Here is a 13,320-nt window from a genome sequence, read left to right as displayed (position 1 = left end):
AGAGAGAGACTGAGTGTACCACACACACAGGGTTTATCACAGGTAATCACACCGCAACTCCGCAACAGACACTAACAATCAACAAATACATTCACATAACCACACACATGTATTTATGGAATACACACCTACACACAGTGGGTGACTATAACACATACGCTGAACATCCATAACTCAAGCTCAGACAGTTTAGACTATAACCAGGAGGCACAGAGGATCTTGGCTGTCACAGGGGACAGACTGACTGTGAATGGGTAGAAGAGTAGTGAGGCCCTATGGACAATTCTCATGGATCTCTGAACTCTCCGTGCTGAGGACAATCAAAACATGAACTAATCCGAGGACGGATTTTCTTCTCCATCTCAAAAAACCACCCTGGAAATGAAAGTAGAACATTAGCTGATAGTGGCACTTAATGATTTGGTCTGTGATCTACCAAAGGACTCTTTTCAAAGCGTGTTCACTTTGAAGAACCAGCACTCTAATTTCTCACCTCCACTTTTTGGATATCCTTGTTTTCTAAGGGCCGATTCCATTGTGTTACCCTCAGGACTTCTGGTCACCTCTCTGGTTTGGAATGGAAATTGTGCATTGAGATACTAAAAAGGGGTTGAGTGAGTTAGACGTGAGTTAGACACTGCAGGATGAAGCTCAGGCGTGGGACGAGAGGGGCAAGAGGGGCACTACTGGCCTTTCTGCTGAGTTTACTGCTGACCGCCTGCACCACACAAGAGAGTGAGGAGAGTCTGGAGCTCCAGGAGGAGAACAACACAGTCAGCACTGAGAGCCCTGTAAGTCAAATGCCATACACACACCTGCTGTACACCTGTCAAGGCTTACACAATGACGCTGTGAAATCTTTGAGTTTTACTTTATGGGTGTGCAAACAATTAGACATGAGGGAATTTTTTTTTTTTTTTTTAATTATACAAACTCAGTGTAAACTTGTGTTTACAAACTCAGCAAAAAAAAAAAGAGGAAAATCCTCTCACTTTCGACTTTTTTTTCCATCAAATTTCTTAACACGTGTAAATATTTGTATGACCATAAAAAGATTCAACAACTGAGACATAAACTGAACAAATTTCACAGATATATGAGCTTGAAAAATGTAGCAGTCACCAGCTGCTTTAAAACTACAGTGCATCTCATCCTCATGGACTGCACCAAATTTGCACCAGTTCTTGCATATGGTTACATGTGGTTTGGCACTGCAAAGATGTTGAGATCCGTTATCCTTCCTGTCTCCCATTTGCACTGGCCTCTTAGGCCTCTTGCATTACGGACATTGCTGTTTACTGCTCTGCTCACATCTGCAGTCCTCATGTCTCCTGCAGCAGGACTATGGCATGTTCACGCAGGTGATCAGGGACTCTGGCCATCTTTCTCCTGGTGCTTCTCAGAGTCTCTTTAGTGTCCTAAGTTATTGTAACTGTGACCTTAATTGTCTACCACCTGTAAACTGTTAGTGTATTAAGGACTGTTCCACAGGTGAATGTGTAATAATTGTTTGTGGTTCACTGAACAAGCATGAAAAACATTGTTTAAACCGTTTCCAATAATGATCCTGTAAAGCTCACTTGGTTTTTACAAAATATAGTATCCTGAAAAAGGGATGTTTCTTTTTAGCTGCTATATATGTATATATACACACACATAAAATGAAATGGAAAGTATATGTATAATGATAGGATATATATATTATGATCTAATGATAGGATATATGTAGAATGATCATAAAAACTGATCTCTTTCTACAGGAAGCGTTTGCATATTTGCTGTAGTGAAAGTTTGCTTACAAAGTTTAAAGCCCTGAGATGCTTAACTTTTACAGGAGACTGTATACTCTGACATAACCATCGTGAGCCCCCACAGGACATGGAAAGTCTTTAGGGACAACTCCAACAAGGGTGGAAATAAGAAACCAAAAGGAAATAAAAAACTCTCCAAGGTAATCTCTGCTACTTACACACCATGTTAAATGTGAATATTATTAATACATAGAATAAGTGCATTGATGTATTGAACAAAGGCTTTATAAAGTCTAGTGCATCTGTATGAACACAGATTTAGCACAGCACACACAAATAAACCTAATGAGGCCTATGTAATAACATGTCTACTATGAGAATGTGTCTAATCCTTCACCCCCTTCAGATGGATTTCTCTGATTATGCAATGTAACTTGAACATTTTCTACATGTCTAGCATGGCCTTCCAGGTCCACCAGGCCCTCCTGGTCCCCAGGGGCCTCCTGGTCCTCCAGGCCCCCTACTGCCTCATCATACAGAGTTGATACAGGACTTCCAAGTCAAACTGAAAGGTATACAGGGATTTTTGGCCCATTCACACACCATTACCAATTGTACCATACAAAACAGAAAATAAATCTCATTATACATTAATCTGGGAGACCTGAGCAAGATCTAAAACTTGTTAAGATTCCATTTGATAAGTGGATTCAGATCACCAGCTTGTCAGGAGAAAGTGTCAGATAAGAGAGACATGGAAAATATACAGCGAGGTGGGTCTCCGGGACCAGCATTGACAACCACTGTTCATAGTGTTCATAAACTCTATTGTGACTTTGTAGGTTGTCCCTTTGGTCTACACCGTGCACCATCTAAAGATTCAGTGCACTTGTGTAATAGTTTTTTCAGAGTGATGGATTCAAACTATACAAAGACTCCAGATGCAGGTGCACAAATTAGTTATACTGGTATTAAGTATTAAGTTTTGACATCAACACCTTTCAAAGAGTTTGTTAAACATTGGAATATGTCGGTTTTAGTGGTCTTTAACAGCTGTATGTGTTTTTGTTTTGGCTAGATCACTTTCAGCATTGCTTGATGTTTGGGATGTGTGTTGTCATGCTCATTTGTTGGGGCGGCTGCAAGTCTGTTTGTGGGCTGGCCTGATCTCTTAATAGGTGTAATTTTCCAGTACGTGGATTTGACTTGGCCTGGCCAAAGAATTCCACGGATTCCAGATTTTGTGTGTGTGTGTGCATGTGTGTGTGGAATGAGTGTTGGAGCATTGCCAGGAAAGCAGACACAGGTCTGTTTGTGCTCTGGTGCAGTGAGCTGCAGGCTGTTCTGACAGCAATATAAAACATAAAGGCTCTTATTCACACAGAAAAGTGCAGTGGCGCCGCACGCTTATACATTCTAGCATTCTCATTCCCTCACACTTCCATCCACTCTGTCTGCTCATACACACACTCAAACACTGCAAATATTTACATCTTCTATTCACCGTGAGATTGTTTAATGAATTTATTTGCAGCCAAGTGTCTGCAAAGACAATCTCAACCATTTTCCACTGGCTGTATTTCAGTGTTTCTGTGTCTGAGAGAGTGCCTAGTCTACTGGGTTATACCTTGTCCCGTGTTAAACAATGCAGTCAGATGGGAATTAATTGTGCTTTTGACAAAGGAACATTATAATCCTGCTATTATCTTTCAACTCAGAGATGGTAGGAACTCACTGTTTGCTCTGCGATCAACCTCCTCGTGTGGCCACGGCTTTCCGTTGCCGACTGCAACACAACCTGCTGGTCCACCGTCGCAGTCTTCAGGAGCTCCAGCCCTTCAACACTGTGAGTCTTTATTTATTAACACTACTCCATTTATTAACCATGATATAGCATATCCCAGAGCTGAGAAATTAAATTGAATCTCTTAATTAGGCTTTCCTTTGCCTGAAGTAGCCCTAACTTCTAGATATTGGTTTAGCAGCAATGTTAGCGTTGACTGATGGTGAAACAGACTGGTAAAGCAGTGGAGAAGGGTTGGCGAAGGAAGAGATCGACAAAGGCATATTCAATAATTCCATTTCTGTGTGTTTTCCTCAAACAGCCCTCAAACACAGAGCAGTTCCATCAGAGAGGACAGGGCTTTAACGCCAGCAGTGGCCGGTACACGGCTCCAGTGTCTGGGTTCTATCAGCTCACAGCTAGTCTGCTACTCGGTACGTAGTTCATAAATCTCTCCAATATTCAGATCTGTTATCAACCAATATGGTTAAACTTCATGCTCCTGAACTTGAAAATATGGTAACAGCCATCTAAAACTTAAAGTCCTAAAACAGAGATTGCATCTACATTTCTGTATACTAAGTGCTTTCTTTATATTGTCAGATTGTGATTTTTTTTTTTCTTTAGACTAGCTTTTCATGGGCAGTTTCTTCAAAACTTCAAAAGGTCTCCCACTGTACTTATTTACATGAAATGTATTTGTACCCTATCTAACAGAGATGGGCAACTCCTGTCCTGGAGGGCACTGTCCTGCAGAGTTTAGCTCCATCTCTAGTCTAACACACCTGAAAAATCTAACCAAAGTCTTCAAGGATTACTTGAAAATTACAGGCAGGTGTGTTTGATTTGGCATGGAGCTGAACATTGCCCTTCAGGTTCAGAGTTGTCCATCCCTGCCCTAAAGGGTATATATTAATACCTCAAAGCTGCCCTATGCACTTTAGTCTCTCTATTGCCATCTGTGGTTGAAACATAAAATTGTGTTACTTGCAGAGTAGTTCTTTAACGTAAGTTGTGGTTCAGCACTGCACTTCTGTGCAGATGAATCTGATGGTTTAAGGAAACCACATGGTTATGGCTGATCACCATATCAGATAGGATATGTTGCTGCACCAAGACAGTAAGAAGAATTTAAAAGTCAAATGAGCAAGTATCATATCTACCATTGTGGTATGGATCTTGTTTTGGCACAGGATCTGGTGCTTTCCCTTTTTGAATGCAAATTGTTGACAGTTTGAGATTTCTTTGTTTTGACAAATGGTGATTCCCCAGAGGTCAGTGAGGGTTGCTGTTTTAACTGTCCATATTACATGTTATCTATCTATCTATCTATCTATCTATCTATCTATCTATCTATCTATCTATCTATCTATCTATCTATCTATCTATCTATCTATCTATCTATCTATCTATCTATCTATCTATCTATCTATCTATCTATCTATCTATCTATCTATCAGCCAAACAAAGCTTCATAGTGCAGATTTAAGGTGTAGGGGAGGTGCAGTAGGTGTACTTTTGAGGGAACTGCCCCATTGACAAGCTGTTGTACCCCCTCAAGGTATGATTCCCAGCCTTGAACACTGGCTTGCAGTTCTTTTTTAATCTGATGGCTCCCCAGCTCTCGTAATGATGTAATTTGTAATTGGTGTCCATGGACACAGTATGTCATGCAGCAGGGGTTCTTATCTCTGGAGTTTAGCTCCAACCCTGTTCAAACTGGCTACCCTCTAGCTTTCTAGTGATCTTGAAGACCTTGATTAGCTTGTGTTTGATTAGGGTTTGAGCTAAACTCTGCAAAAAAGTGGATCTTTATTAAGTAGTACTAAATCATGAAAATATTGTGTTTTTAGGCATCCAACTCATTTTACACATGGTTTCTTTGCATATGTAGCAGTATGCAATGAATGCATGTAACTGTAAGCTAAACAATATGCATTGGCAGGTAATTAAGTTGTTCCATTTAGCAAGGGCGTAGGTTTGATTTTGAAATCTAGTTTGTCACCATGGTAACTAATTGATTAGGTTCCTCAGTTCAGGTGTGTCCAGTTAGTTTCTCCCTCTGTTTGCTCTGTATTTAAGCCCTCTGTTTCAGTTAGTTCCTTGTTTTGCATTGTTAATGTATTTGAGTAATGTGGTTGTGTTTCTCCTCGGTCTACTCCTGTTTATTATTCAATTAAAAGACTATTTTGTTTAATTCCTCATTGTGCGCTTTATTACCAGCCACATACCGTGACAGAACACAAGACCCAGACAAAGAATGAGGTATGGACTTGCCAACAGTCCAACTAGAACTTCCTTCTGTCTTGAACAGCAAGGAATAACCCTTAAGGACAACACGAGGAATTTGGCGTGCCTGACGTAGTTTCCCGACTGCTTATTAAAGGTATTTTACCACACCAGCCTTACTGAGCAGACGAGGGCACGCCTGCCCATTGATGGTCCTCGGGGGACCTTTGCAGACTTCATGAAGTGGGTTCTGGCCACCTGTGGATCTCGTGTCCTGAGTCCATCCCAGTGAGTGAAATTCCCGAGTCCATTCCAGTGAGAGTTGTTCCCGAGTCCGTTCCAGGTAGAGAAGATCCCAAGTCTGTTCCAGTGTGTGAAATTCCCGAGTCTGTTCCAGTGAGAGCAACTCCTGAGTCTGTTCCAGTGAGTGAAATTCCACTGTCCTTTCCAGTGAATGAAATTCCAGAGCCTGCCCTTCCTGTCTGCCCATTTATGTTGCTGCTGTTATGTGTGTTTTGGCCACACACACATCCACTCCAGCCCCTGACCATAGTCCAGTGATGGCTCCAGCCCCTGACCATAGTCCAGTGATGGCTCCAGCCCCTGACCATAGTCCAGTGATGGCTCCAGCTCCTGACCAGAGCCCAGTGATGGCTCCAGCTCCTGACCAGAGTCCAGTGATGGCTCCAGCTCCTGACCAGAGTCCAGTGATGGCTCCAGCCCCTGACCAGAGTCCAGTGATGGCTCCAGCCCCTGACCAGAGTCCAGTGATGGCTCCAGCCCCTGACCAGAGTCCAGTGATGGCTCCAGCCCCTGACCAGAGTCCAGTGATGGCTCCAGCCCCTGACCAGAGTCCAGTGATGGCTCCAGCCCCTGACCAGAGTCCAGTGATGGCTCCAGCCCCTGACCAGAGTCCAGTGATGGCTCCAGCCCCTGACCAGAGTCCAGTGATGGCTCCAGCCCCTGACCAGAGTCCAGTGATGGCTCCAGCCCCTGACCAGAGTCCAGTGATGGCTCCAGCCCCTGACCAGAGTCCAGTGATGGCTCCAGCCCCTGACCAGAGTCCAGTGATGGCTCCAGCCCCTGACCAGAGTCCAGTGATGGCTCCAGCCCCTGACCAGAGTCCAGTGATGGCTCCAGCCCCTGACCAGAGTCCAGTGATGGCTCCAGCCCCTGACCAGAGTCCAGTGATGGCTCCAGCCCCTGACCAGAGTCCAGTGATGGCTGCAGCCCCTGAATAGAGTCCAGTGATGGCTAGGCCAGGCAAGGTCATGGAGGCCAATCCTCCCTGGCTTCCTGAACTACCGGCGCCTCCCTTGTTTCCTGTATTGCCAGTAACGCACAGGAGGCTTTCTGTCCCGCCTAAGCCACCTCAGTTCATCTTCCTTTCCCTACCTGTTTGTCACCATGGTCATTATCAGCCACATACTGTGACAACATCCTCGGAAGCTGAGGGTTCAGGAAATTAATAAGACAATGTTATTCAGGTTTTTAGTCTATATTGACCTTAACAGTATGTTAATTAATGAATTCTGTAATGTTACAGGTAACTAATAATGACAAGGAGGCAGTTTAACCGAGACTTACCTTTACTCTGTTCATAGTGCAATGCAATAGTTAATGCCAATGTGTCTACTGTCTTGTTCCTTGCTATTTGAAGAAGCTAAACACATGTCTACATCTGTCATTAACAGAAATGAACTGTTGGCATATTTGTTTCACATCAACAGTGCCCAGTTTGTCCTGATGGACATGGCACACAGCAATACTGTTAAGTCTCACTTGTGCCATTCTTGTTCTGGGCCATGTTTTCAGTCTCCTAAGAACACTGAAACTTCTTTCAGCCCCAGCTGATGAGATTAGGATGACTAAAATCAGCCTGACAAGGGTTTCAACTTGATCAAACAGGACAAGACCAAGCCTTCAACAGACCAAGCCCCACCCCTGAACATTACCCTCACAGAAACCTGTGCAAAACACTAGATTTAAACAGAAACATGATTTGGCAGATTTGTAAGCCTTTTTATCTAGTGAGCACACATAAAATAGCCGGTTGTCACAATCTTTCCCTATAAGTGCCCCTCAAAAAGAAGTATGTACACACACTAGTGTTTAGGTTTGCCCCTTATCCTGCAGTTGTCATATATTGAAAAAAATGCACTGTCCCTGAATCAATATGTGACGCGATTTGCCCCTTATTTTCATGCACAGAACTGTTCATTTTTCCCTCAATTACCGCATCTAGGTTTCGTAGGAGCTTTGCCGCTTCGCACAATCAAATGTAGCCTCTCACAAGTTAGAAAGAAAAAACAAAGCCAATCGGATTAGCGATGTAGGTTCGGGAGACGGGACTCAGATCTATTAACCGTTTGTGTACCAGGAACTGCAAATTTTTCACAGAACACTCTTGTAAGAGATTTTGAATCACAATTGACATTTCCTGGTTAAATAAAGGTTAAATAAAGTAAGTAATACATACAAACAATATGACACAACAGGGGTTATATATAAATTCAATTTATATATATACATTTTTTATCTAAATTATTGCTAGGGACAAATCAGTGGTCACTGGATATTGGTAGGGACACGTCCCTGGCATCCCTATTAAATTCTATGCCTTTGCCATTTAGACAGCTAGAAATATAAAATATAGCTGCAAGCAGCAATCCGGGGCCAAGCCCCGAAGGCATCGCAAGTACAGCAAGCAAAAAGTACAGCAAGCACAGCAGCACAGCAAGTTCTGTAAGCAAAGCATCACAGCAGCACATCAAGCACTGTAGGCACCACAAGCATTGTAAGCACAGCAAATACATCAAGCAAAAAGTAAAACAAGTACTGTAAGCACAACAGCTAAGTAAGCACAACAGCACTGCAAGCATTTAAGCACATATGAGAACAAACACAGTGACACAACGGTATCAAATGTCAAAAATCTGTTCAGTAATTTCTGTGAGACTCTGTCCAAAGATCATCTGCAAGAATTGGCAAAATTTGAATGAGAGGTAGCGAAAAAACTGAATACTGTACTTTTAAAAATGGCCACTACTGTAATGGGCAGAGTCTTAATGTAAGATGTTGGATGTGTTCAGCATGAAGAGAGGAATCAGGTATACTAAGTTTTGTTTTTCTAGATCAAATGGTTTAACAGTCATAACCATTAGAAGAGTTAATTTTTCAACTGGTGGTGGCGCTACACAGTTGGTCTTAGAGACCCATAAATTGGTCAAATTACTTTTAATTACCATCACTACAAGTGTGCCAAATTTCATCTTTTACTCATGTTCCATTAATAGGGCTGCCATAGACACCCCACACGGAAGAAAAATAATAATATTTATGATGATGAAGAAAACTAACAAATATAGCTGCAAGCAGCGATACAGGGCAAGCCGCTGAAAGGGCTATAGCACAATGCAGAGCCAGAAGAGCAAAAACAGCAGAAATCATCTCGTCACTCATCTCGTTGTGCCACTTGGCAGCTGCATTTACACAGCTGCTGAAATTCAATAGTTTCAAGAGAGAATCAAGTCAAAATGAAAAATAATTTTGAAGTAAATGCAGAGCATATTGTATTTAAAAGTTTAGATTAAATCATCCAAAATTGGTCAGATTAGTACTCATTACCCTCATTACAAGTGTGCCAATTTTCATAATTTTCCTACTTGTGGTTCATAGGGCTGCCATTGACGACCATTCTGGAGGACTATGAATTTGTACATAAAAGCACTGCATGTTGTATGTGACAGCTTCAGATGAGATCATTCTTAGGCACAATGCCTGGAACAGATGCAACTTCTGCATCTTTTCCTGCCACAGTACCTCATGCGGTCTGGGCACGTGTCACACTGAGTTGCGAACCCACGACGCGAAGCATTCGGGATCCGTGGTGTAACACGTTGAGCTAATCACTCATGCATGTTCACCAGCCTGCTGAGAGAGGTTTCAGTGTGAGAATGAGTTCACAAAAAAGTTCCATAACATGTTAACCAGATTAGCATGCTATGCTAATGTAGCTTATGGTTAACCTGATAGCTGAAGACCCACATTAGAAAGAATGGCAACTGGTTAACATACTAACCATTTAGCGTGCTAAGCTAACTAGCATAAGACAACAAACACAGACTAGGTCGACTTCAGAGAGGAATATCTCGAGAACGGTGGTACCTATCAAACATCTGTTCAGTCATTTCTGTGCGGCTGGGTCCAAAGAACATCTGAGCAAATTTGGGGCAAAATTGAGCAAAGTTTTGAAGGAGGAGTAGCGAAAAAACTGTTTTTCATTTGCTTCAATATGGCGGACAGTCACATTGTTGGAAAATAACAAATGAGATATTGTCAGAATTGGCATAAACCAAAGAACATAATGACATAAAGCAATCAAATTTCAAACAATGTTTTCAAATGTTATAGGTGTTATTGCACAAAAATATATATATCTTTGGAACACTACTTTCAGGACATGCTTTTGATGATCCATACCACATTTTTTTAAAGATATGTCAATAGTTTAAAAGATATTGCAATTTATAACAAAATTCAAAATGACGGACACATGGTACATCTAATCCAGGCAAAACTGGTATCAACGGATTCGGCATGGCACAAGGAATCCATGATTTTCTGACAAACTGTTCAAAAGTTATTGGCCAAAATAGCCATTTTCCAGATCTCATGACCTGTAGGTGGCGCTGTTCTCGAATTTGGCATGCGTACCAATTTTCGTTTCGATTGATCAAACTTTGGCCGAGATACAGCCTCTGAACGAATTTTGGGTCGACCTCATTTAAGTTTGCGACACCATAACTTTTGAACGAAGATGAATAAAAAAAATCTGTTCAGTCATTTCTGTGCAGCTCAGTCCCAAAGATCATCTGAGCCAATTTTCGTAAGAATTGAGCAAAATTTGCACGAGGAGTAGCAAAAAAACTGAAAACTGTACTTTTCAAAATGGCCACTACTGTAATGGGCGGAGACTTAATGTAAGACATTAATTGTGATCACCATAATGAGTGCAATCAGGTGTACTAAGTTGAATTTTTCTAGATCAAAAGGTTCAAAAGATCACTGTTGAATTTTTTAACTGGTGGTGGCGCCATAGAGTTTGTCCTAGAGACTCCAAAATTGATACAATTACTATTCATTACCATCACTACAAGTGTGCCTAATTTCATCATTTTCCTATGTTCCGTTGATAGGGCTGTCATTGACTCTCATTCGGGAAAAATAATAATTAGAAAACTAAGATATTATGGGCTATCCCCTTCAGGGCTTGGCCCCTAAAGATAAGCTTCATAGCATAATTCTGCAAGCTGAAGCACATGAAATGACTTATTCCTGATTGCATCATGCTGTCTCTTAGAGAGTGTGTGGTAAATGTGGCCCTTCCAACAGTCTGTCCCTTAGATAAAGCTCAGTGGAACAGGGGTGGGGTGCCTGTACTACTGAGAATGGAGTTTGCCTGTCACAATCCCTCAAACTTTGCATCATGTATCTGTGTTTGTGTTTTCTTAGAATCCAATGAGTCTCAGAAGAAGCCTAATGCCAGGCAGAGAGACAGTGTCAAGACCTCCATATGCATAGAGTCTCTTTGTCAGAGCAATGTGTGAGTAGTAATGGTCCATGATCGTGAATAGCACTGACCGTTTGAACTGTTATTATAACACCCCACATTCAGTCAAGCAAATTAATCCCATGATTAATGTGTTTATAATGATGTAGGTCTCTCGAGACTGTGACCGGAGTGAGCGCCACAGGAGGAGTATTCAGCATTCTCCTGACCGGTACTCTTTACCTACAGGTACGACTGACTGACAAGCTTAACACAAATCATAAAAAGCATATTTAACTGAACAAGAATTATACAGATTACTGGAATCCTTTGTGCCAATAATGAACCCTCATGACTGTGAGTCCAGGTCAATAAGACTTTTCAAAATATCTTAATTTGAAGTTTTTATGACAATGTTAGGCAAAGTTAATTCAGCTTGTGAAATGTCATGTGGCACAACCACCCAAAACCTAATGATTTATAAATTCATACCTTCTTACCTTGAAAAATACATTTAAAATTTTTGTAAGTAAAATAGGTTATTACTTTATACTTGACGGTTAAACCACATGACAATGTCATTACATATACACTCTTCTTGAAAATGGTGAACCAACCATAGCTACAAAGAGCACATATCTAATAACTTTTCTTCTTCATCGTGGACCATAAAATAAACAAACATTAGCTCCATTAATGTATTTATTTTTTCACAGGCTGGAGAGTATGTGTCTATTCTCATTGACAATGGGACAGGCTCAGCCCTCACAATTCTCCAAGACAGTCTGTTTTCTGGCATCCTTTTTGGAATATGAGGACACCAACAAAGCACAAACCAATAAAAAACAGGTTTCACTGTCCTGACAAAATACACATCTTTATTAGATGAGGTTTTCAATTATAATAATAATAATAATAATTACATAATGAGCATCTAAAAGAGACTCTGTGTATAAGGATCTTTACCATTGTTGCGAATAGCAGCAGGGTTGCACTGCTGCATTTCTTTCCAAAATAATAGCAACTCTAAACTGTTCATAGAGGTGTATGTATTTTTTTCATGTGGTATGTTTATGCATTCCATTCTTAATAGGGTTGAAGTTTTATTTATTTGCATTTGCTTTTTGAAACAATATTGATATTTGTGTATATTTGCAATAAATACTTCTATAACTGCTTAAACCGTCTCTGGGAATTTATTTCAGCGTATACAGTGATTTAATTAATCAAAGAGTCCCTGTTACTGAGAAAGTGTTTCAACATGCATTTTAAGCTGAATAAACCATTTTCATGTTTTGCGATTTCTAACTGACCTTTTTGGAAAACAGAAACATTTCGTATAAATATTCTTATTATTCAGCTGAAGTCAGTTCAGTGTTGATTCAGTTCTGTTCTCTTCAAACTTGAGAAAACCCTAAAACCAGCAGCAACTTATTTAGGTCTCGTTTCCACAGCATTTTAGCAATAAAAATAAAGCTTTGTTTATTACACAATTAACATACAACTCTTAGTATTATTTGGTAATGCTGGTGAATTTCATTGTGCATGAAACACAAACACAACATTCAGCGATGATGAATGTAGGCGATATGTTCCAGTAGTGGATGGGGATGAGGTCATCATAATGGAAGAGTGGCGCCTGGTGTTTGGCACTGTGCCCTTTCTCTCTCTCTCTCTCTCTCTCTCTCTCTCTCTCTCTCTCTCTCTCTCTCTCTCTCTCTCTCTCTACTACACACACACACGCACACAGACATATGCACGCGCACGCACACACACCATCCAAATGAATGTTCTGCTGTACCTTCCAGGGAAACATCTAACATATCATTTGTGGTCAGACTGCAATACCTTACAAGGACGGATTGCTGTCAAATAATGTGCCGAAAGATAAATGAGTGTGTGGTAATGACATGTTTATTTATCCCATGATGGGTTCACTGAAAGCAGTGACTCATTAACAAAGAGACAAAGAAACACACGGGCCGGTTCACACAAACACTTCACTT

General features: G+C 41.1%; 2 protein-coding genes across 2 annotated transcripts; one reads left to right on the top strand and one right to left on the bottom strand.

Annotated features, from left to right (window-relative positions):
* Nucleotides 1-422: 422 nt before the first annotated feature.
* On the top strand, nt 423-12,496 carry LOC309501817 (erythroferrone). Its single transcript, XM_082174098.1, has 8 exons — nt 423-791; nt 1,835-1,951; nt 2,209-2,323; nt 3,470-3,597; nt 3,857-3,968; nt 11,278-11,368; nt 11,485-11,563; nt 12,031-12,496. Exons 1-8 carry the CDS (start codon nt 645-647, stop codon nt 12,127-12,129), a joined length of 888 nt encoding a protein of 295 aa, XP_082030224.1. The 5' UTR covers nt 423-644; the 3' UTR covers nt 12,130-12,496.
* Nucleotides 3,981-7,203, bottom strand: LOC309500491 (uncharacterized protein; the record flags this gene model as incomplete). The annotated part of the gene is made up of 3 exons (XM_082172100.1): nt 3,981-4,244; nt 4,648-7,017; nt 7,159-7,203. The coding sequence occupies 2 exons, from the start codon at nt 7,201-7,203 to the stop codon at nt 6,268-6,270; spliced, it is 795 nt and encodes a 264-aa protein (XP_082028226.1). The 3' UTR covers nt 3,981-4,244; nt 4,648-6,267.
* Nucleotides 12,497-13,320: the final 824 nt, after the last annotated feature.

Source organism: Leuciscus leuciscus (assembly GCF_965113295.1).
Source record: "Leuciscus leuciscus genome assembly, chromosome: 6".
Taxonomy (NCBI): Eukaryota; Metazoa; Chordata; class Actinopteri; order Cypriniformes; family Leuciscidae; genus Leuciscus; species Leuciscus leuciscus.
This window is presented reverse-complemented; position numbering and strand designations above follow the sequence as displayed.

What these genes read in the sequence shown, in the direction of transcription:
- LOC309501817 (XM_082174098.1), top strand. Translation starts at nt 645, where the DNA reads ATGAAGCTCAGGCGTGGGACGAGAGGGGCAAGAGGGGCACTACTGGCC. An exon ending in CTTCCAAGTCAAACTGAAAG is followed by an intron (nt 2,324 to 3,469) that starts GTATACAGGGAT and finishes CTTTCAACTCAG; the next exon opens with AGATGGTAGGAACTCACTGT. An exon ending in CCGGTACTCTTTACCTACAG is followed by an intron (nt 11,564 to 12,030) that starts GTACGACTGACT and finishes ATTTTTTCACAG; the next exon opens with GCTGGAGAGTATGTGTCTAT.